Raw genomic sequence first — 25,177 nt, forward strand, 5'->3', positions numbered from 1 at the left:
CACAGACCAGTCAGGGTGCCCATGCTGACCCCTGTGACCCCTACCAAAAGTGCCTACAATGGGCATGTGAACATCAGAACCGGATCACGGAGCAATGGAAGGTGGTCTGGTCTGATGAATCATGTTTCCTTTTAAATCACATGGATGTCCGGGTACGTGTGCATCGCTAACCTGGAGAACACATGGCACCAGGATGCACTATGGGAAGAAGACAAGCCGGCAGAGGCGGTGTGATGCTTTGGGCAATGTTCTGCTGGAAAACCTTGGGTCCTGCCATTCATGTGGATGTTACTTTGACACATACCACCTACCTAAGCATTGTTGCAGACCATGTGCACCCTTTCATGGCAACGATATTCCCTAACGGCATTGGCCTCTTTCAGTAGGATGATGTGCCCTGCCCCAAAGCAAAATGGTTCAGGAATGGTTTGAGGAACACAACAACGAGTTGGCCTGAGAATTCCCCAGATCTCAATCCAATAGAGCATCTGTGGGATGTGCAGGACAAAGTCCGATCCATGGAGGCCCCACCTCGCAACTTACAGAACTTATATTATCTGCTGCTAATGTCTTGGTGCCAGATACCACAGCACACCTTCAGAGCTCTAGTGGAGTTCATGCCTCGACGGGTCAAGGCTGTTTTGGCGGCAAAAGGGGGACCTACACAATATTAGGTAGGTGGTCATAATGTTATGGCTGATCAGTGTATATCTGGATAGTAAGTAGTGTTTATTTGTAAAACTAAATACACATACACATTTATACAGCTCAGGAAAAAATTAAGAGACCACTACACCTTTTTCTTTCCTTTACCAAAAAGTTGAAAAAGACAGTTTTGAGTGAGGAACAATTTATATATACATACATACACATATATATATACATACATACACATATATATATACATACATACACATATATATATACATACACACATATATATATACATACACACATATACATATATATACATATATATACATATATACATATATATACATATATACATATATATACATATATACACACACACACACACACACACACACACACACACACACATATATATACGCATACATATACACACACACACATATATATACTCACCTAAAGGATAATTAGGAACACCATACTAATACTGTGTTTGACCCCCTTTTGCCTTCAGAACTGCCTTAATTCTACGTGGCATTGATTCAACAAGGTGCTGAAAGCATTCTTTAGAAATGTTGGCCCATATTGATAGGATAGCATCTTGCAGTTGATGGAGATTTGTGGGATGCACATCCAGGGCACGAAACTCCCTTCCACCACATCCCAAAGATGCTCTATTGGGTTGAGATCTGGTGACTGTGGGGGCCATTTCAGTACAGTGAACTCATTGTCATGTTCAAGAAACCAATTTGAAATGATTTGAGCTTTGTGACATGGTGCATTATCCTGCTGGAAGTAGCCATCAGAGGATGGGTACATGGTGGTCATAAAGGGATGGACATGGTCAGAAACAATGCTCAGGTAGGCCGTGGCATTTAAACGATGCCCAATTGGCACTAAGGGGCCTAAAGTGTGCCAAGAAAACATCCCCCACACCATTACACCACCACCACCAGCCTGCACACTGGTAACAAGGCATGATGGATCCATGTTCTCATTCTGTTTACGCCAAATTCTAACTCTACCATCTGAATGTCATAACAGAAATCCAGACTCATCAGACCAGGCAACATTCTTCCAGTCTTCAACTGTCAAATTTGGTGAGCTTGTGCAAATTGTAGCCTCTTTTTCCTATTTGTAGTGGAGATGAGTGGTACCCGGTGGGGTCTTCTGCTGTTGTAGCCCATCCGCCTCAAGGTTGTGCGTGTTGTGGCTTCACAAATGGTTTGCTGCATACCTCGGTTGTAACGAGTGGTTATTTCAGTCAAAGTTGCTCTTCTATTACCTTGAATCAGTCGGCCCATTCTCCTCTGACCTCTAGCATCAACAAGGCATTTTCGCCCACAGGACTGCCGCATACTGGATGTTTTTCCCTTTTCACACCATTCTTTGTAAACCCTAGAAATGGTTGTGCGTGAAAATCCCAGTAACTGAGCACATTGTGAAATACTTAGACCGGCCCGTCTGGCACCAACAACCATGCCACGCTCAAAATTGCTTAAATCACCTTTCTTTCCCATTCTGACATTCAGTTTGGAGTTCAGGAGTTTGTCTTGACCAGGACCACACCCCTAAATGCATTGAAGCAACTGCCATGTGATTGGTTGATTAGATAATTGCATTAATGAGAAATTGAACAGGTGTTCCTAATAATCCTTTAGGTGAGCGTATATACACACACACACACATATATAAATACTTGCTACCCAAATAAATAACTTTAGTTTGACTTTCAGGTGACTAAGAGTTTTGCACAGTGCAGTAGGCAATAGACAAATGAATGTCCTGTTTCCTGGTGGACATTCTCATTATCTGACAAAACAGTGCATCAAAATCAAAAATGTATACTGCAATATTGTGAAGGAATTTACCTGATATGGTATCTCCTGTTTCCCAAATGTGAGGCCCAATAACCGGTCTTCCAGAAGCGGTAGCCCTCCATCTCCTTCCTGCTGTCACAGAAGGGAGTATACCCATAGGGGGCGCCCTCTAGATCCAAATCCCTCAGTTCCTTTAGATCTGCCCTGACTATCTGCAAGGACACAGAACAACAGTCAGTCAGCACCACGGATAGCCAAACCGAGCAAAAAAATCCTGTATGTTCATCTCTGGGTGAGATGTTAACATTATGAGCATTTGTTTGGTTCTATAACAGCGATATTTTGTTGTCGCTAGACATTTACCTGGTCAGCGTCTACAAAGATGATTTTGTCCACAGCCAGGGGAAATAGGACATCCAGAAAGAGGATCTTGTAGCCCCAGATTATCCTCTGTTTCTCCGTCTGCTGGTGGAGCCAGCGGGGCCATTTATAGTGGACCAGCTCATATTGGAAACCATAGGTCTCTGCCATGTAGGGTATGGACTCCTAAACACACAGCCTCATATACTCAGAGGAAAAAAAGATAGCGCCTTGCAGAAAAAATAAAACATTGGTGTGCTTCTTCCGGTTAATGCAAAAACGAACAATATGTGCTGGTCTAAGAAAACAATTATGGTGAGAAATTGGCTAGAATCCTTCTGTAAAATCTTTGAATTTCTGTGAAATAGGATACACTTGATCAATTTAAATATATAAATAGCCACTGAGCACTTGGTAAAGCGCATTTCAAAGACAAAGCTGAATGCCTTCGAGGCATAAAATAGTTCAAATCTCATAAAATATTTCATAAAAGTGAAACATTCCAAACCCTTTTTTTAATACTCCCCCTTTCCAGTGACTCGTTTGACTATTTTAGATACATATGATATAGTTTAGTGGGCGTTCATGTATATGGACTCATCCCTGTATGAGGAGGAACAGATAAAAAGAGGACAATCACAAAGGAAAAGGCATCCCACAGTTCCTTTCATCCCTCCACACAAGCAAATCTATTTCTCCCAGGGGTCGCAGTGGAGCGAAGAGAAAGTTATCACGACAAGGCATGAAGGCAGAAAGCTCGCGTAGAGTCAAGCTGTGAGGCGTTTACCTTGAAGGAGGGGGAGAGGTAATTCTTGAGGAACCAAAACTTGACAGGGGTTTTGGTGTGCTGGAGGACAGACAGCATCATTATCCTGGAACCGGAAGGGAGAGGAACAAGACCAGGGGGAGGGAGAGCGGGAGGGAAGAATTCTTAGAGGGGGAGGGCTAATAGAAGATGACAGGCACGTGGTGGGGCCTCCAGTCCAGCATCATACAGTGTGTCCATCTGGCTAGGCGTGTGCGCGCGCTTGGGCGTCTCACCTCAGGAAACGCTCATACAGATGGCCCGAGGCCACGGAGAAGATGTTGAGCACGTCCTCCCTCTTCTTGTCCTCGTCCTCCGAACTGGACCCGCCACCTGTGAGGCTACAAAGGACCGCAGGCGCTTTCCGTCAGCTGGAGTGACGTAGCGTGTTGAGTGACCACCTCAGACAAAACACCACCATATCTCAGCCTAGGCTGCCACAGCCTACTGGAGCCACAACCTCAGAGACAAGTCCATCTAGTGCTGTCGATATATCACTTATATTTACACTTGAGTAGTGTTTGCTGATCAGTTGTTAGATGTCTTTACAGCAGAAAGTGCTGCTGCTCTTCCCTTGGCTCTCCTCCAGAGTAATCAACTGATTTCAGCAGAGAGACACTGTTACATTTATAGGGCCCCTCGCTCCACAGATAAATAAAAAAAACGCTAATTACGTAAATTGTCTCGCTCAACACCTCCAGAGCACTTTGTCCTGTCTATCCAGACTCGGCTGCTAATGGCATATTGCTTTTGGAATCTGTCATGAAAGAGCCAAATCCTTCAGGGATTGATATGTGTTGACTAACTGGATCAACTCTGATGTGATCAGAGAAGTGGAGAAGATCGGAAGCTCCAGCTAGAATTGCTGCATCCAGGTCCAATTCAGTATGTACCAAAAATAATGATCTGACAATATTTAGTAGATACTCTGCATTTAAAAATGTCATCATGTAAACAAAAAATAAAAAAGATAATGTGTGTTTAAGATGTTATGAACTACGTGTAAGACAATAGGAAGATGTACAGGTGTTTATCAAACCAGGAAAAGTCTTAGCTCATTGAATCATGCAGGGAAGACTTGGTGGAAACGAATCAGGGCCCATGCTTAGGGCAGTCATGTCTACAGTCAAATTGTGTGTCCTTCTCTTGAACAGACTGCTGATGAAGAGTGTGTCTCTCCTCCCACACTCCTTTAGCGGAGCAGAGCAAGGCCTAGAGGCTTCGGCGCATAGAATTTAAGAGGCAGAGGAAGTCTGTCTCTCTCTCACTGCCCTCTCCCACACACAAACCATACTGTAGAAAACAAATGTCTCTCCTTTCTAAATAGTCTAGCCAACTTGTCTGTGTCCCTCCAACAATAATAGTCTGTCTGTTTGCTTGCCTTGCTCAGTTTCTAATTATTTAGTGCTAGGTCAGAGATTTCTCCAGTCTTTCGAATACATCGCAAGGCTACACCCTGCATCTTTTCTACCACGCTTTGTCTCCAGAGCTCGCCTCACTGCTTGCCCCACCAACATCCTGCTGCTCTCCCTGGTCGAGGGAGCTTTCTGCTGGGTAGTCACTGTTGTGGTGTGGAGGAAGCCTTGTGTCTGGCCTGACTAAGCCTGTCTTTCTGAAGGCCTGGAGGGGCGAGGGTTGAAGCGGCCTCCATTGTGAGAGCCCTATAATGCCATCTGCAGCGCTCCGATCCAGCGGGATCCCAGATAAGCAGCTTTATCAGTCAGGTGCGGGCCAGTTTGGCCGACATGCACCAGATAATCCAGACCTCTGGAAGGGCCTGGCCCTCAGAAAACTGTCAGTCAGTCTGTCCTTCCACAGCCTGAGCATAACCACTGTGGAACTCTTGAGCTGGTCTTTGACGCTCAGCATTTGCGTTTATACTACAGACACAACAATGTCAGTCTACCATGTCAGCAGTAGAGGTGAAGAGTCAACGGCAATTAAAGTCTTTGTCTTATTAGCGAAGCTGAAATAGCGTGGTGATTATTCTGGAATACTCAGAGATATTTAAGAGATTGTCCGAAGGTTCCAAAAGCTTTGCATAATCAATTACCCAGTTAATTCGGGTGTGTACACATACTCTGGCATTTCGGGAGTGGACTCCAAAAATCCTGGACTCATTCACCACTGGTGGGCAGTTTCAAAGTCCTAGCAGTGTTTCACTATGTCAAAGCATATCATTGTCATAGGAAAAGTATGTTGAAGAATGAATAAGTCAATCTGACAGTGATTGAAAGAAAATAATCAGTGACAAAAAAATACAAAAAAAACAATTACCACCCAGAAACTAAGCTCTGAAAGCAACAAACATTTAGCACACACTGCTGCACTAATCAAAGTCATAGACAGGTTAAGTGGTTGCAACAACACACGTCCTACCTTTTCTCAAAAGTGCTCCAAATACTTCATACAGCAAGCATTAGGTGAGGAGACAGATCACACAGTTAGGGAGTGTCAGTGGAAACACGACACACAGCACGAACGCGCACGCACGCACACGTACCGAGGTCTACAGAAGCACATTCTTTTGGCATTAGATCTTACAGAGTAATATCTCAGTCTGGCTCCGAGGGCACCATCTCTCCTGCTGAAACCACAGCAACGTCAGTGACCCTACACAGTGGACTGACCCACCGAGCCAATCAACGCCCTCACCATCATTCTGTTGATGTAACCATCAAATTGCGTAACGTTGTGGTATATGTTGTATGTGAGAAAGCTCTGCAGTCTTACCTAGCAATTGAATCCCATAACCCCTTGTTCTCTGTGGCTTCAGTGAGGAGGTCCTCGTTCATTTTGTCAGCCTTTTTCTGGACCTGCAGTGGGAGAGATTAGGATAAGACACATGCACACTGAAAATACTAAATGGTGGAATATCTCGGAAACTGCAATGTCTTGGACTGTGACTGTTGTAGAACTACGTGGGTGGCTATCTGAACATACCCTGACTTTGATGATCTTGCTGTGGAAGCTGTTCAACAGGACTTTAACATCACCAGAATCTGCTGGAGAATCAGTCCCATCATGCCTGTGAGAGCCAATGATTAGTGTAAATAATTACAATTCAGGAGATATAACAAATTATACTCAGAACTGCATTTCTCCTTTTCTTTGGTAGGTAACATTAGTTTTTACTCAACTAAGTAGCAAATCTGCGTAGTTAAAAATCATAGTAACTTAGTAGCAGTCATAATCTGGAACATAATTTTACAAATCCAAAAAATGCTATGTTGTAGATTTCTTCAAATATTTATGGATTAGTTATGGATTCCTATAACATAGTTTGTAGCAGGGCTATCTAGGTAAAACAGCCATAATGTCTGTAGCTAGCTTGTGATACGTTGTCTGGTCAGACACCTGTACACCTTCTCTCTGTGGAGTTGCTACCAGTGTCCATACACATGTAGGCCACGAGCTACAGTCACTGAGAAGAAGCAAACAGCATGAGTGTCCTCCTCCCACTCAAAAAGCCTAAGCCCAGAGGAAGGGGAAAAAAAACAACAGGACAACAAAGGTTACGCTCATGAAGAAAACATGGTGAGAGGAAAACATTGGAGACCAGCAACGGGGCAGACGGGACACAACGGAACGATGCACGCAAACAGGCTTTTTCTGGGAACTCTGCCAGGGCTGTGCTGGGATCATATGAAGTTTGTCATTCCACATTATCTTTATTCTGTTATTACTTTCCAGCCGCACTTTCAATATTATCTATTGGCACTTTCTTTATGAAGAAACCCCTGTGGTATTGATTGTCCAGTCAGTGGCCTTGAGCAGTAATTGTTTTAAGACAACTCAGGACTCCCAACCCATGTCCAGTGGAGAGTGTCTGGGGAGTCAAGTTAGCCACGCGGGGCCCAAGGGTTGAAACACCACTGAACCAACTCAAAGCCACACATGAGAAATAGGTTGTCACTGCTCAGCAAGCCATCAAGACTTCAGCCCTTACTAAAGGGAGAGAATTAACCTTATCACTATGACAAATGCCTGCCCTCATTGGACGCAGAGTGATTTTTCCCACGTGGGATAGTGGTGTTTGGTTTGGACCAGTCCGATGTCGTCGCTGCCTCAGAGGGGCTTTGGCGGAAAACGCACCCCGAGATCAATTTGGATCCCCGCTCCGGGTAGAGTCGGGCATCTCATTCATCGCTGTCAGGGCCAGCCTGCGCCCGGCGGAACGCGCCGAGCCACGAGAGAGCATGGTGTTGATATTTGCAGAGAACAGCCACTCCCACTCGGCTGCGATCAGCCCCCTAACCAGAGCAGAGCGCCACTAACTGCAAGAATAATGGCACTGCCAAGGTGAAAAATGACATCACCTTTTAGCTTCACCTAGAGGATTGGGGAATAAATCTTGTTGTCTGATATGGTTGTGGTAGAATCCAGGGCTGGAGGGGTCCTAAATCTTCTGTGTGTGGGGATGGCTGAAAGAGTAATAGCTGTGGTGGGAGACACACTGTAGTTTACAAATCCATGTATGCATTCATGGATTTGTCCAATGAGATTGGACTCCGTATCATTGGTGGATCGTATTATCAGATGTAGATTTTCACACATTTTCATGCATAGCTCTGCAATTGGTGTCAACACCAGCAATATATCTTTGCGATTTTCGGGCGATTCATTCGTGCGATGTGTTATCAATAGATTGGGTAGATAAATGCATGGAATTTCTAAAAGGCAAAAGCCATTCATAACCATAGAGAATAATGCTTAAAATCTACAGAATATGCATACTCCATGGGATATAAAAAGACAAGCCAGCTCCTTGTATTACCAGCAATTCACACCCACGCCTCTTTAGCAGCCCGGGTAGATATTATGTTGGTGATATTCCCGGGTTTAGAGAAGATGGCATGGCAGGTGACTGGCTGAATCATCCCCATCCACTCGTTCTTCCTCTAATAGCGTCTCTCCTTCCAACCCTGCCCCCCCCCCCCACATGTCTCTGTCCCTGAAGCCAAAGCACAACTCCCTGCACTCATCAAAACCTTGCGTTACCATAGCGATGGTGTTGCTACCTCCAGCGAGCGGTTACTGAGGTAAAACACCTCAGATGTTGTACAGCAGTACAGATGGAGACGGTTAATTACCAGCTCCACAATCGTTCACATAATTTACTTTTATCTGGAACGCAGTAAAATGCCTTCATGACATGAAGGAAAGAAATGGCATACTGGGATTTCAGAAAGTCATGTGTATGCAGACTGTACTTACGATTGAATATGATAGATATCCTCTGACCTTCCCTTCCGTAGGTTTAGGATCCATGCTCCAGGATTGGCTTTCAACTGGAAGTATCCCTGTTTACAGCATGGGTTAATATAATATGAGTCTGAAATACCTTCGTCTTTATATTTCTTAGGTCAATACCTGAGACAAGTGCACTGTTATGCAAACTGCCTAAAATATTAGCCCCACAGACTATGCTAATACCATTCAAATTCCCATTTGATCCCTTTAGAACATAGAGCCAAGATGGCGTCCGTGAATCACCACATCTCACCAGGTTGGCCATGACGATGGTGTCCTGCATTAGAGGGTCCTGGCTCATGCCCAGGGTGAACTGCAGGCCTCGGGGGGGCTGACCTGTAGACAGGTCAAAGCAGTGGCCCTCCAGCAGCAGGTGCTCCAGCTCATACTCAGCCATCACTACACCTTTCACCTGAACAAAGAGGGGAAAATAACACTATATATGGAGGATGGTTACATACAGAGATATTATTAGAAAAGTATTAAAAAATAATGAAAATGTCTTCTGGTCTTCATTTTCACATTAGACTTTTAGATGCAATATACCTCTCTTTTTCACCCCAAACAAATCAACTCCAGAATTGAAATTTGTATCATAAAGGCTTGCTCCTTTCTTGTCAAGGGAGGGCTTCTTATTATCTTGTAGATTTTAATCAAGGCTTGCTTCAAAAGCAGGCCACAATGCTGAAGTTTGGCTGTGTGAATTGCAGACATACTCAGTCTAGCTAATTTCCTTTTTTGTTTGATTTGTTTTTTTTTAAATAAAAAACGAAATGCATTTTTCTGGTTTTCTGGTGGTGAAAGCACTGGGAAGTGAAACGGTTTAGATGAAGGGTGGGTGGAATGACAAAAATAGGGGTATACAATTTTTTTGCAATTATCTCTGATTGGAAAAAGTAGGCTCATTTCAGCTGCCAGAACACATCTCTCTGTCACTCAAACAGTGTGAAGCACTGTTTGCTCTAATCAACACTATTGGAAAGTTCTTCTCCCTGTCTGGTTAAAGAGACGCGGGGGTAGCGGGTGGAGGCACAATGATGGGTGCACACACCAGCACCAGCTCAGAAATGAGCACCAGACACACAAACAGTGAAGCAGATATTCACTGGGACAACCTCACAAAGTACCTACATTTTTAATTTGTATAAATAAAAAAGTGTCCAGAGGGGTCCAAAAACCGTACAAATCTAACCACTAAGTTGGCTAATTGGCAACTCTGGATAAAGCAGCTAATGTGAGCTGCAACATCCAGTGACCCAGGGGTGAATCCTTCCACTAGAGTAAGACAATTAAACATTAAGACTATTGACAGATTTCATCCACAGAAATGTGCAATAATGCTGAAGCACTAAATATTTGACCCGTCCCAAAAATTCATTATTATTACACTTTAAGGAAGCTTATTTGATTTGTTAAGTAAAATACCCATCCATCTGGGCTAATATGAAGACACAATTTGCACAACTTTCTAATGTGTTACGTTAAACAACCACAACCCATTCTGCTCAATGTCTTCACTCCTCTCTGTCCCAATGTAGGCTCTCTAGAGTTGTGTAGTGATGGGTCAGTTTTACCTCCTGTAGGTGGATGTTGTCCAGATCATAGGGGCTCCTGACAGCCTCCACCATCCAGCTCTCAGGGGTGATCATGTTGAGGGTGAGTAGAGGTGACTCTGGGAGCTCCAGGAAGCGAGCCACTGGCCCGGCAGACACCGTCTCATTGGCTAGGAAAGACACATCTGACTCCAACACGAAGCGGTAGAAGCTTCATAGAGAGGATAGTCAAGTGAAATGTGACAGAACTCAATATCTGCTCTCCTTAAATGATGAGTGTATGCTGTCTTTTCTACTTATATGGTATTAGTCCGCCATTCTATGGGGAAGTGATTCTCTGCTATTCGTAACAGTATATGCTTTTCTTCTGTCTACCTATGCAATGAGTCAACATAACACAGCAGAAGATCATTGTTACTAACACCTTTTCTTTGTATTTAAAGCAACCATCTCAGACACTGATCTCAGACACTTCTAGATATTTTCAAAAAGTTAATTTTAAGTTGCAGCAGCTTGTCTGACAGCAGCACTGCAGGGCAGAGTGGTAGAGAATAAGAGAGAGAGATGGTGCATGTGAAATTGGGGGAAGTGGGGACAGAGGATTCAATTACTGAGCCATAACCAAGTCACCAGAGGAAACTCTCTCTCTCCCTCTCCCTCTCTCACTTTATTGGAGTGGTGAACCAATTCTCCACAACAACAGTCAGAAAGAGCTAAAAACTAGCATCCATCAAAAGCTTTGGAAGTCTTGTAAGACATTCCATTGGTGGACGATGAGATGAGCCTGTGCTAGCCAGCAGCAATGTTTAACAAGGAGTGAGCAATAGAGTAGGCAACCCTCAGTCACTGCTGGGCTGACATAGTAGGAAGGAGCAGAACTGGGTAGTTATCAGCTTACTCAAATTGTCCAAAACATAGAAATTGAACATTTACAACCCTATTTCCAAAAAAGGGGGGATGCTACATAAAATGCTAATAAAAACAGAATGCAATGATGTGCAAATCATTTAATGAGTACAAAGACAACGCATGAAATGTTGAACCAAAGAAATGTTATAGTTTCTGGGAAAATACAGGCCCATTTTGAATTGGATGAGATTAATACATTTCAAAACAGTTGGGAGAGGGGCATGTTTACCAATGTGTTTGCATCATCTCTTATTTTAAAAATAGTTTGGGAACTGAGGAGACCAATTGCTGTAGTTTTGAAAGTGAAATGTTTTCCCATTCTTGCTTGATATAGGATTTCAGCTGCTCAACAGTTCGGGGTCTCCTTTGTTGTTTTTTTGTAAGTGTTTTCATTGGGTGACAGGTCTGGACTGCAGACAGGTTTAGCACCCAGACTCTTTTAACGGGGAGCCATGCTGTTGTAATACGCGCAAAAGTGGTTTGGCATTGTCTTGCTGGAATAAGCAAGGCCTTCCCAAAAATGTTGCTCACAAAACCTGTATATATTGTTCAGCATTAATGGTGCCTTCACAGATGTGCAAGTCACCCATGCCATGTGCAGCAATGAACCTCCATACCATCATGGGTGCTGGCTTTTGAACTGTGCGCTGATAACAACCTGGATGGTCCCTTTCCTTTTTAGCCCGAACGACGCAACATCCATCTGGTTTCTTCTTTGCATGGTAGAGTTTTAACTTGCATTTGTGGATGAAGCAACATACTGTGTTAACAGACATTGGTTTTCAGAAGTGTTCCTGAGCCCATGCAGTGACTTCCACTACAGAATCATGTCTGTTTTTAATGAAGAGCCATCTGAGGGCTCGAAGATCACGGCCATCCAATATTGTTTCCAGCCTTGTCCCTTGTGTACAGAGATTTCTCCGGATTCTCTGAATCTTTTAATGATATTATGTACCGCAGATGATGAGATCCCCAAACGTTATTCTTAAATTGCTGCACAATTTGCCCACAAAGTCTGAAGCCTTCCCCATCCTCACTTCTGAAAGGCTCATCCTCTCTGGGATGTTCTTTTTATACTCAGTCATGTTACTGACCTGTTGCCATTTAACCTATTTAGTTGTGAGATGTTCCATCTGGTTCTTTCTTTGTATTACACAACTTTTCCAGTCTTTTGTTGCCCCTGTCTCAGCTTTTTTTAAACATGTTACTGGCATCAAATTCAAAGTAGGCATATAAGGAACAATAAACATTTTCAGTTTCAACATTTAATATGTTGTCTTTTTTCTTTTGTCTATTGGATATAGGGTTTAAATGATTTTCACGTCTTTGCATTCTATTTTTATTTCCATTGCATCCCAACTTTTGGAAATAAAGTGGCACCCGTGTTTTGGAAACAGGGTTGTACATACCAATGACTACATTACATATCACTCGTGAAGAAACTCCATGCATACAATTGTGCCTATTTGCATGTACCTGAAACCTCACAACATTCTTCACGCACTACCTCATGTGTTCTAAACAATTTGCCTTCAGATACGAGGAGGGCCCAGAGCAATAAGGTTGTGTTGTCTAGCAGACAGCATCTGTGGTGCAATCTCAGAGAGCTCCTAGGTGGTCAGACACTGGAAGTTTAATTAGGAGCAGAATAGGAGGCATACCTCTTGAGGGGCATCTCGGAAAGCTTGGCCCGGCAGTTCATAAACACCTGTAGTTTCACATTGACCACTTGAGTGAGCACCTGCAGAAGGAAGGGGGACAATTACTGTACAAAATAAAGTACATTCAGCATGTCGGGAGAACCTCACACTCTGCAGGTCAGGTCTCCATACAAGCTTTAACAAGGATCTGTCCATCTTTACTAAACTGTATACCGCCTTTAAAAATGTGAGGAGAAAAGCTAATAACACATAGTTAGACCACATGGACTAATCTGACAGTGTGTTTAGTCCGGTACAGTTTCTCCACTTTATGTCCGTACCAGCGCCTCCAGCTTATTTGCATGGCGGTGTGAACACCACTGCATCATAGCAGAATACGTCACCTTTTCATAGTCTCTGCAACGCACTCCAGAACACACCGGAAGTGGCTGGCTACTCAGGCCGTGATAGCGAGGTGACTCATTACATTCACCTCAGTCATATAACTGGGGTTGGTTGAACCGCCCAGCAAGCCCACAGTGGCATCAGGCAGGCAGGGGGCTGGCGGCTAACGCACAGAGAGCAGCCAGTGGGTTTGTCTCAGTGAGTCATCGTCAGTAACTGACTGAATAAGCAGGCATCTCCAAATAGCACCGTACCTTATTTTTCCCTGAGGAACTCAGAGTTGCACATTTCACACTGTGCAGACGAAATAACTGGTTATCTGTCAAGTAATAGGGTTATTACCATGGAATGGCCCTGGTGAGGAGTAAATAAGGAAAGTAACATTCTGAAACTTTAAAAGTAATACGGAGAATGTTAAATTGAATTTAAAATGAGTAACAGTGATTACAGTATAACAGTGTTTGAATTCTGCCCACAGATGAGCCCTTGATGAGCATTATCTTGATCTAACGCCCACCATTAGCAGGCTATGAATCTGAAGGTAAATGGGCAACACTTAACAATAAGGATACATAATAAGCTAATAAACATTGACTCATTTATTAACCACCATTACTTAATCGTAACTAGATGGGTTTACAGATCATGATTTGTGTGCATGTGTTACTAAACATGAATAAATGCATGGTTAATTGATTAATTCATTGAATAAGAATATTTGACATGAATTAAAATTATTACTTGGTTCACCCACAGATCATGATATATCTCTGTATTTGTTAATAAACCTTCAAAAATGCATAGTTAAGTGATATACATAAGTGTTACTTAATTATAATTAAACAGCATGAGTGGATTTAATCATTCTGTACACCAATACAGTCACTCATGCTTTGAATTGGACTGCTGCTGTAATTTGCTTTTCTCATTTTGTGTCCATCACCAAAAAAATATTAAACTCTAATTATTGCTTTATTATTGGTTTGTTAACAGGCAAAGTGTAGAATAATCCTCCCTTGACCAAACCCCACCCTACCAATAACGTTACCATAAAGAGAGCAAAACAATTTAGTCAATCCTTAATTATCATTTAATGATGATATCTGCAAATGCTATTAAACTATGAATTAACAAATGACTAGTCACAAAGCAACTGAACTAATACCTAATCTTGTATAAGTAATGCTTTAACCTGCAGGCTTTATTAAGCTAGTGGTTACTAATGAATAGATAATTATTTAACAACATGAAATACACATCAATAGTTAAGTAATACTAATGAATTCTTAATAAGCATAAGTTATTTTTGCTCAAATAAGTAATTACAAAATTATCAATGAATATCAAGCCATGTTTTCTAAGAACATACAAGAACTACTATAAAATGACAATAAAGGTTTGATTCATTTGAAATGACTGATGGGGCCTTCAGACTCTAGAATTATATTATTGCTCAATGCACATAAGCATCTTCTAGAATGGCAACATTCTATAGCAAACTGGTACCTAACATTGAAGTAATCCTTTATTAAACAATCCATTTGGAGTGTAACATGTGCATGACCATCGTTACACATCAACAGAAAAACATCACATGAATGACAATGGCTAGTGAAGACCAGGGAGGACAATGCAAGCTGTGGATTGAACAAGTACGTGGTGTTCCATGAAATGACGAGGACCTGAAATTATTTCCAATATCATTTCTGGCTTCTATGATGGGGTTTGGTCACAGGACAAGGCCAGCTACATTGGAGTTGCTCAAGAATGAAAAGGTGAATGTCCTGCAGTGACCCAGTCAATGTCTTGATCTCATTCCCATTGAGAATCTGTGGCACGATTTTAAAATGGACGTCCACAAACGTCGTCCAACAAATCCAAACAAGCTGGAGAAAATCTGCAAAGAGGAATGGGCCAAACTCACTCTGACACTGTGTGCGAAGCTGGTAGATGCTTAGCAAAATACTTAAAGCTGCTCAGTGAAAGGTGGCTCTACCAAATAGTAATGTGCATGGGGTTGAATGAAAGTAACTTATTTCAGTTTGTTTTTTATAAAACCAATGTTACCACACAATAACTGATATTGACAGTGTTTTAATAAAATATAAAATATAAACAGAATGAAATTTCAATTTGTAATTAAGTAATATGAGAGAATTAATAAGCAGTTTGAATACCTTTAAAAGGCACTGAAATTACATTACATTCTTCTCTTCTCTTATCCAAGGAGACTTACAGTAATGAGTGCATACATATTCATTGACATCAAAACCACCCACTCCCTGCCCACCTAAACAAGGATTGTCAGCGCTTTTGCTGGAAGAGAAAAATGTATATGTTTTGAAATATAATTACAGTCCAGATTTATGCCCATTGATTCAGAGAAAACTGGTAATAAAAGCAGCGGTTTGAGCAGAACTGGGCGGAGGCCGGATCCGGCCCGTTGAATCAGTCTATCCGGCCCGCAAAACATCAAAAACTTTTAAAATAATAAAACATAAAAAATACCGGAATAGGTCCGCAGACTACGTTGCTTTATTTACTGTTCCATATTTATTTATTTTCAAATTAAAAGTCCCGTGACACTCCCAGTAATAAGTACAGCAGTATCATACTGTCTGTTTAAAATAACTAAGTTGAAACAAGGTATTTGCGTTGCTATAATACGTATGGGACCAGCACCACAATCCATATACGCAACTGATGACTAGCGATCTCTGGATATCGAAAGCAGTGTATTTAAAAAAACTACTGACAGGAAAATATTTATTTGCAGATGTTGCTGGTAAAGGAACTTGCTTAATATGTTAATAACGTCACAGTTTTTAAAGAGTACAATTTGCAGAGGACTTCCAGGGCAAGCATGCAACGAAATACAAAAACTGTCACCCGATGCTACAATTCAAAAAGTTCAAGCGCAGATGCAGCCTCACTGATGAACATCTTGCAGTAGTACCGCACACTGCTTCAACAGAACCGCACACTGATTCAACAGAACCGCACACTGCTTCAACAGTACCGCACACTGCTTCAACAGAAATTACTCCTGACTTCACCTCACTTGTCAACGCCCATACGAGGCTCTCCTGTTCATATTGAGTGAGTAGCCCTAAAAGTTAATTTCTTGGGTCTGGGCTGCTGGAATCGCTGTCGTTAAACGCACGTAGTACAAAAATATACTGTATGAAGTTAGATGACGGCATTTGCTTTGAGTGAAAATCTTCAGAAGTGATTTCATAGACTTATGTCTGCCCTAATAACTATTATACCTACATAACTGTTATACGCTATGCCTTATGTAATGTAGCTTACTCTGTTGAGTTAGAAGTTAAGTTTTAAGGCAAATATGTGTTGCAACATTTCTGTTGAGTAATAACCCTAAAAAGTGATTTTTTTAGGCCTTTGCTTGGCATAATCACAGTTGTTAACAGAAAATAATAATAAAAAAACATTGTTAAAGTAAATTAAGTTCAATTATGAAAACGGTGTTGCATGGAAAATAAATATGCATAAATATAATATGCAAGTTAACTGAGTTAGCTATGTTGTGGGTATTTTAGGCATGTTGGTTAAAAAATTTATCTGGCCCACAACGCTATCTGGCATTTTCAATGTGGCCCCCCAGTGAAAAATATTGCCCACCCCTGGGTTAGAGCATCAGATCAGTAACCGAAAAGTTGAAAGATGAAATCCTGAAACCAGCATGGTAGAAAAAGTTTGTGCAAACTAAGATGCTGTGCATTGCTGTGGATAAAAGCATTTTTTAAATGACAAAACATTGAAATGCAATGACTGTGAAAGTTTGCCCATAGGTTAATCAGCCAGCATGAGGGAGCATTAACGTGCTATATTATGTTTTGTGGACATGTTCATCTGAAGCCCCCTTTAATCCTTCCTTTCTCCTCGCGAAGTGTTGAGGGTGGTGGTTCTACATCCAAAAGTACCATACAAATATGACTGGGATACTAGATCGGGGTTCAGTTACAGAGTGGAGAATGTCCTCCACATATAGAGACATTTTATTCAGTTGTGTTTAGCACTATAACTAAGTTACAGCCTGAAACATGGCCAGAGCAAAAAGCAGTATCAAAAGTACACAACCCGGTTTCATCCCTCTAGTGAGTTCAATAGTGGTTAAAGCTGGATCCATATTAGGAACTTATCCAATTTCTGTAAGACTGCAAATTGCTAAAGCCATCCTACTTGATTTAAGTCTTTTTTTGTTTTGCATCAAGAGATATAACAATAAGCTGTACATACCTGTAGAGTACATTATATTGAACAGACACCTGAGATGGAAGCACTAGTAAAGCCACTTTGCCTGGCAAAGGACTAAGCCGGCGGGCCAAAGTATTTGCTAGTATCTTTTGATCTGTGTTAAGAAAAATCGGCCCATATGACCTACCCTCCGCAAACATTATGGACATGGGACTGAAGGGAATATTCTCTAAATACGCTCTGCCTGTGGTGTTATAAGAGGCCCTCCACACGTCAAATAGATTAGTACTTTTCATGTAAAGTAGAGTGATTCACTTGGCCCACCCATCTATATTTTAGCTTGATATGGGAGTTAGTCTTCAGGTGATGTTCTTGTAAGAACATAATATCAGAAGACAGATTTCAGATGGGTGAGGGCCTTGCCTCACTTAAGAGACTAGTTCAAACCCTGGGTGTTCCATGAGATAAAATTAAGCCCAGCTATCCATCCTCTAGTTTGTATTTTTCAGGGCGTCTCGCATAGCGTGAGCCAATGGAAATATGCCTAGCATAGTAGAGAGCTCCATGAGAGTTCACTTCCCTCTGAGCAGTGGAGTCTGAGCAGCAATGGATTCCTAAGTGGCCGGCACTCTTGGGTCCAGTCAAAGCATGGAGGTGACGAAAACACAGCAATGGATAACCTAAGTGGCCGGCACTCTTGGGTACAGTCAAAGCATGGAGGCGACAAAAACACAGTCCTGCCCATGACCTCCACGAAGAGACGGGAGAGGAAAGGCATGGGATGACAGCATATGTCTAGTGATTCTGCTATGACCATTATTCTTAGATAATTACATGTGGAGTGGCTCTCTAGATCTTAAGTTTAGCTGTCAGTATTTGGTTTCCCTCCAGCTCCAGAGACCTTTTTTCCAATGTGTTGACCCGAGATAAAAGTAAATTCATAAGTTCAACGATTCACTAGCTATGCAAGGTAGCTGTTGTTGAAATGGCCTCCTTTAGCATTCATTCCATTATGCATTCACACCAAGTGTGGCAAGCAGTTTCTAATGGGCAGCGGACAGGCTAACAAGCTAATGGTAGGCATTCGCAGTGTAGTTTCTGTCATGGGGCCATCACATCTCAAGATAGAGTCTACAGACAAGGCCTTCTTGCCCCTGGTTGGCATATCACCACATGGAAACAACTGCTAATATCTCATGAATTTCTAATATCGTAAAATTAAATATAATCTGAAAGACAGTGCTGCTGTTTGCTCAATGTGAGACAAAAATGTAATTCAATTCTTCTCTTTTCAGCATTATGACTGCTTTTGAAAGTATTGACTGTTTTCATAGCAATTGTATTTTTGAATTTCTGAAAAACACACTGACAGCATAAATCAACCACAGAATTGTAATTGTAATCCCTAGATGGCAGTATCCATTCAAATCAGCACTGGTAGCCATTTATAAATGCCCTCATGAGTCATGGTTCCATGGTCCAACCAAAACCATTTGAGACATGCATTTTTATATATCTATGTTTACAACACAACAAGCATGCTGTTCTAGCAAAACAACCAATCGATTCAGGCCAGTCTTACCAATTGAATCACTGTAAAATACAAAACACTTGAATAGGGGAAAGGGACTGTTGCTTACAATCAACAGCGATGACATCTTTTGGGCATCTCTGGTCAGTGGGTCGACGATGGCCACTACATCATAGAACACCTCCTTTTCCCGAGGTGCAAAGTTGAGCACACTGTGAAAAAAAAGAAAAGAGCACAAGCCGCACAACAGGGTCAGCAATAGGTAGTCAGTGTTGTCCATTTTGTATTCCCAGTAATTGATATAATACAAATGTGACCAGCATCTCGCTGGCTGAATTAAGATCTCTCAGTTAGATGGATGTTACACCTTGTTCAAACCTACGGCATTAATCAACAAACCTTTATGCATGCATCATCTGGGTAAATGCACAGCAAAAGATCATATTTCACCCATTGGCACCACTTCCAGATTCCGCATACAACTTAAGTGGTTGTTAATTTAGTTTAATAAAGTAAAAGAAAATGCCTTCTTAATGTTTATTAACACTCTTTTTGGCATGGTTAGGTCCGGTTGGATCACATCTAACGCAGATTACTTAATCCGAATATAAAAACTGAAGTATCTCTCATCAGCTCAGGTTACTTGTATTCACCAATCTGCCATAACATTATGACCACTCACAGGTGAAGTGAATAACACTGATAATCTCCTTATCATGGCACCTCTCAGTGGGTGGGATATATTAGGCAGCAAATGAACATTGTCCTTAAAGTTGAAAGTTTTACAAGGAAGGAAAAGCGGTGAGCTAGCGACAGGGTCATGGACGGTCAAGGTTCATTGATGCACGTGGGGAGGGAAGGTTGGCCTGTGTGATCCCATCCAACAGACGAGCTACTGTAGCTAAGATTGTTGAAAAAGTTAATGCTGGTACTGATAGAATGGTGCAAGAACACACAGTGCATCACAGTTTGTTGCATATGGGGCTGTGTAGCTGCAGACCAGTCAGGGGGCCCATGCTGACCCCTGTCCACTGCCGAAAGTGCCTACAATGGGCACGTGAGCATCAGAACCAGATCATTGAGCAACAGAATAAGGTGGCCTGGTCTGATGAATCATGTTTCATCTTACATCACGTGGATGGCCGGGTGCGTGTGCGTCGCTTTCCTGGAGAACACTAGGCACCAGGATGTACTATGGGAAGGAGGCAAGCCGGTAGAGGCAGTGTGTTGCTTTGGGCAATGTTCTGCTGGGAAACCTTGGGTCCTGCCATTCATGTGGATGTTACTTTGACACATACCACCTACCTAAGCATTGCTACAGATGGCACCCTTTCATGGCAACAGAATTCCTTGATGCCATTGGCATCTTTCAGCAGGATAATGCGCCCTGCCACAAAGCAAAAATGTAGGAATGGTTTGAGGAACACAACAACTAATTCAAGGTGTTGAGGCCTCCAAATTTCCCAGATCTCAATCCAATCAAGCATCTGTGGGATGTGCTGGACAAACAAGTCTGATCCATGGTGGCCCCACCTCATAACTTACAGGACTAGAAGGATCTGCTGCTAACGTCTTGGTGCCAGATACCACAACACCAGAGGTCTAGTGGAGTCCATGCCTCGACAGGTCAGCTAGACCAAGAAAGATTTCAGCCAAAACTGCCAGAAGAATTGTTCAGGATACAAAGAAAAACCCACAGGTAACCTCAGGAGAAATACAGGCTGCTCTGGAAAAAGATGGTGTGGTTGTATGACGATACCTTGAACAAAAATGAGCTGCATGGTCGAGTTGCCAGAAAGAAGCCTTTACTGCTCCAATGCCACAAAAAAGCCCAATATGCCTATACGATATGCCTGATAACACCTTGACATGCCTTACAGATTCTGTCACACTGTAATTTGGAGTGGCAAGACCAAAATAGAGCTTTCTGGTCACAATCATAAGCCCTATGTTTCGAGAGAGGTCACCAAGGCCTAGAGTGAACAGAATACCATCCCCACTGTAAAGCATGGTGGTGGCTCACTAATGTTTTGGGGGAGTGTGAGCTCAAAAGGCACAGGGAATCATGTAAAAATGGATGGCAAGCTGAATGCAGCATGTAATCAGAAAATACTGGCAGACAATTTGCATTCTTCTGCATGAAAGCTGTGCATGGGATGATCTTGGACTTTCCAGCACAACAATGATCTTAAGCACAAGGCCAAGTTGACCCTCCAGTGGTTACAGCAGAAAAAGGTGAAGGTTCTGGAGTGGCCATCACAGTCCCTGACCTTAATATCATCAAGCCACTCTGGGTGATCACAAACGTGCGGTTCATGCAAGACAACCAAAGACTTTGCATGACCTGGAGGGATTTTGCCAAGATGAATGGGCAGCTATACCACCTGCAAGATTTCAGGGCTTCATAGACAACTATTAAAAAGACCTCACGCTGTCATTGATGCTAAAGGGGGCAATACACAGTATTAAGAACTAAGGGAATGCAGACTTTTGATTTTTTCCTTTGTTGCCATGTTTTGTTTTATGATTGTGCCATTCTTTTATGAACTACAGTTGAATATGAATCCCAAAAGAAATAAAAGGCATGTGTTTTGCCTGCTCACTCATGTTTTCTTTACAAATGGTACATATATTACTAATTCTCCATGGGTATGCAAACGTCTGAGCAGAACTGTAGACCGTTACACCCCTAACATACACAGGACTTCTTGTGTTCATGCTACATTAAAAGGTTATAAAATATACTGCTAAAAGAACAGTCTTCCTTAAAAGGCTCATAATGTTCAGACCCCTCAAGTATAAATCTATCATTTCCACTTTGGTCTGAGTGTTAGAAGAGAAGTAATGTGAAAGTCATTCATTACATAACTCCTTCTGTGTAATCCAAGGGATTATGTTCTTGATTGCTTTAATGTCCATATAACTGTAGTTAAATAGATAATGGTAGTTTCAACAGAGCAAGCACATTTAAAATAGTCACTCTCCCTTCTACTAGGACTTCGTTCATTTTCAAGCCAGAAATGTCCTTAGATGTTCAAAGTGACAGTGTGTCCAAAGAAAGTACAATGTGAAAGTGTGCTCCCTCACCTGTGTTTGTCTTTAACAAAGCGAACATCCCTCCTGCCTTCTCCTTTGGGGGCGGCGGCCAGGAGGGCATCCACTTTCATGACTAGATCACTGGCCCTGGTGGGAAGAGCAGTTATTCCATTACTTAATGACTCTTGTTAAGGTGGTCAGGGAAAGAAGGTAGAAGCTGAACCTGAAATGACACCATATTCTCTGCAGTGCCCTACTTCCACCTAGACCATATATCCAGTCATATATTGGAATGCAAAGCAACATCTATCCGCAGCTCAGAGTTGCAACTTCTATTGTGACTGTGACTGGGAAGAGTGTGTCACAAAATATAAAAAGCTAGCATTACTCTGTAAAAAAACGTTCAAAAACACAGTCAAAAGCAGTAGTTTCTGAAGTGTTTATAGAGAGATTGTAGATAAGTGCTTTGGAAAATGACAGGGTTATTTTCATTTAATAACGTCTCATGACTTTCATCATAAAAAGTGTACAGATGGTGAAGCACAGGGCACAGATACAGACAGTGAACAGAGTAATGGAGAGATGTTAACATACGTACTGCTTTCCCTTCCTCCCCATCTGCTTGATTCTAGCTTTGATTTTCTCGGCTGTGGATCTCAGTGTAATTTTCTCTAACAAATGGAAGTCCTCGACACTGAATTCCTCCTCATCCTCAAATGGTCCCAGAATCTAGCACAGAGAAAAAGACAACACAATCCTGTTCAGAGATCCTGCTCTATGTTTTCAGAGGAATTACAATGTGCTGTGTAAAGGCAGATTTCATTTCTTCCAGCCCTATTGTCACCATGTTCCAGGGCTGCTGTATATTTATTTCCCTTTTCTAAAACCTTGCCTACCCTGCTGGACAGACGGGACTGCAGGGGAATGGAAAATTATATTAATTGTTACTGCCATCTGAGGGGCTGGCACCTTTTGCCTTTGCTGTCAGCACTGCCGCTGCTAAGACATCAGTCATCAGCAATGCTCTATGACAAGACACACGCACACAAACCTACACACACGCAAACGCACACGCGCTGCAGTCCTCTGTTCCACCTGTGACCTCCATAAAACAGACGTCACGCTGACTGGACAGTCTAGAGAAGCTCAGTAAAAGGACAGAGAATGAATGGTCCTCTCAACTACAGCAGTACGGAGGGATTTCCACTTCAACCCTGGCAGCCTGGTAACTCTTACCAGGCACGTACCCCCCCCCGCCCCCCCCGCAACCTCGGTGAGTCAACGCGTTCCCTGGTGCGGTCATCCTAGTCGACTGTGACGCCAGCACCGGGTAAAACAGGGACGCATCCTCCTGTAGCGCTCACTCACCCTGCCGTTGCTGACCACGACTCCTTGTCCAGCGTTTAGCTTCAGGACCTCTCTGCAGAAAAGCTGTTGGCTGCGGATGAAATCCACCTCCATCGTGTTGAACCTCTTCTCGAAGGCGTCGGAGTCCATACCCTGTGGTGGCAGGGAAAAAACCAACACAGGCTTGGTTCCCGAGCAGATTTTCGGAGTGTAATATCACTAGACATGTCTGAAGACCTGATGGATGATCTGATAGGCCTCCTCAAGGGCATCACTTCCCTTGCAGACCACTCAAAACAAAGTCTGAAGCACACTGACGTAAAGTATGATGCATGCCGGGCGAGAAATCACTTTGTTATTGACAAACCGTTGAAGTACTGCATCAGGGCAATCACGGCTCCGTTTTTAAACAGAAATATTTCATTGTCAGAGCCCACCGAACTACCAGCAATGTGCATATAAGGGAGAAAAAAATGATCTGAGGAGAGATTAATCAATTTGTAATTAATATTTGAATTTTAATTAAACATTGCCCATTTTCTCCATAACAAATCAGCCACCAGAGGAAGCGTTCAGTTTGCAGAGTCAGGTTATTAGTTTCGCAAACAATATTTTTTTTGCCCCCCAGGAAAACAGGTGAAATACCAATAATGTCAGCCTCAACTCTGTCAGCAAGTCTGTCTGGCGCTGGCAGCCTGTAATAACATCATACCCCTAGCTTTCTGGATCCCAAATCCCAACCCGCAGAGCCCCACACAGACACGTTGAGACACTGCTGCTCTGCCCAGTATTGCCCCCGCCCCCCCTTCCTTTAAAGAGAGCAGTAATTGGATGCCAGGCTGTTGTGGTCACTGCCAAGCCCCTGAGTGAGAACCGAGAGATTGCCTGTTGATTGGGAGATCGATGCCCGAGGGGAAGGTTTGCTATACTTCTGCCAGTGTGGATCAATCTCGTACTGTAACGGCGTGCCGACACTGAGTGCGAACGGCACTAGAAGTGACTCGAGGGTTTGGCTGAGAAGAGAAGCCTGGCTGAGAAGAGAGCCATGGTCAGGCTTGACCTGGCACGCCACTCAACCGGACAGCCATGAAGACCAGGCAGGAGCCTGGCCACACCCTCCCCACTCTAGGGATATGGGCTACCACAGAACCCCCCCCCCCAACACACACACACACTTTAATCGATCATGTGTAACAGTAAGCATGAAAATGTTCTGTCTGGCCAGTCTCAGAACTCAGGCATCCATATTCATAGAGCACTGTTGTATTCTGCCCAGCACATTCCTCTGGCACAGAGTTTCACAGAGAAGCCTTACACAGCGTGCATCAACTGTGTTGCCCTACATGCTCTAACCGTGTCTCCGGTTCATTGTTTGATCTTTGGCTTTTACCTGCGCCAGTAGGTCCTTCATCTTGGTTCCCTGTTGGAGGAGATGGACGGTTTCCTCTTTGAGGATTTTCTGTACAAACTCTAGCGTGGCTCTGCTCTTCTGGGTGAGCAGGGTGCTCCATACCGCCCTGTAGATCACTGTGTTGTCCTCGCTGGCCACCCGCCCGCTGGGGTTATCAATCACCCCCACACGCACACCGCTGCTGGCCCTCTGCCCCAAGATGTACACGTACACACACGCGCGCACACACGCGCACACA

The 25,177-nt window shown here is 42.9% G+C and overlaps 1 protein-coding gene across 6 annotated transcripts in view; it reads right to left on the reverse strand.

The window, feature by feature from the left end:
• The window catches only part of uggt2 (UDP-glucose glycoprotein glucosyltransferase 2), a 50,181-nt gene that overhangs the window by 4,889 nt on the left and 20,115 nt on the right, over positions 1-25,177 (reverse strand). For 3 of the 6 annotated variants that reach the window (XM_020054844.2, XM_020054842.2, XM_020054846.2), the window contains 17 exons: positions 24,919-25,128; positions 23,550-23,681; positions 22,780-22,910; positions 22,233-22,328; positions 19,255-19,357; positions 13,013-13,092; positions 10,464-10,653; positions 9,143-9,301; positions 8,854-8,939; positions 6,580-6,664; positions 6,370-6,452; positions 6,140-6,223; positions 6,016-6,039; positions 3,873-3,977; positions 3,619-3,703; positions 2,835-3,017; positions 2,523-2,683 (listed from right to left, as the gene is read on the reverse strand). In XM_020054844.2, the coding sequence (XP_019910403.2) occupies positions 2,523-2,683; positions 2,835-3,017; positions 3,619-3,703; positions 3,873-3,977; positions 6,016-6,039; positions 6,140-6,223; positions 6,370-6,452; positions 6,580-6,664; positions 8,854-8,939; positions 9,143-9,301; positions 10,464-10,653; positions 13,013-13,092; positions 19,255-19,357; positions 22,233-22,328; positions 22,780-22,910; positions 23,550-23,681; positions 24,919-25,128 (1,997 nt within the window). The remainder of the gene's footprint in view (positions 1-2,522; positions 2,684-2,834; positions 3,018-3,618; positions 3,704-3,872; positions 3,978-6,015; positions 6,040-6,139; positions 6,224-6,369; positions 6,453-6,579; positions 6,665-8,853; positions 8,940-9,142; positions 9,302-10,463; positions 10,654-13,012; positions 13,093-19,254; positions 19,358-22,232; positions 22,329-22,779; positions 22,911-23,549; positions 23,682-24,918; positions 25,129-25,177) is intronic. The other 3 variants (XM_020054843.2, XM_020054845.2, XM_010894863.3) reach the window with 3 other exon arrangements.

This window comes from Esox lucius, chromosome 16 (genome assembly GCF_011004845.1).
Source record: "Esox lucius isolate fEsoLuc1 chromosome 16, fEsoLuc1.pri, whole genome shotgun sequence".
In the NCBI taxonomy this organism is placed as follows: Eukaryota; Metazoa; Chordata; class Actinopteri; order Esociformes; family Esocidae; genus Esox; species Esox lucius.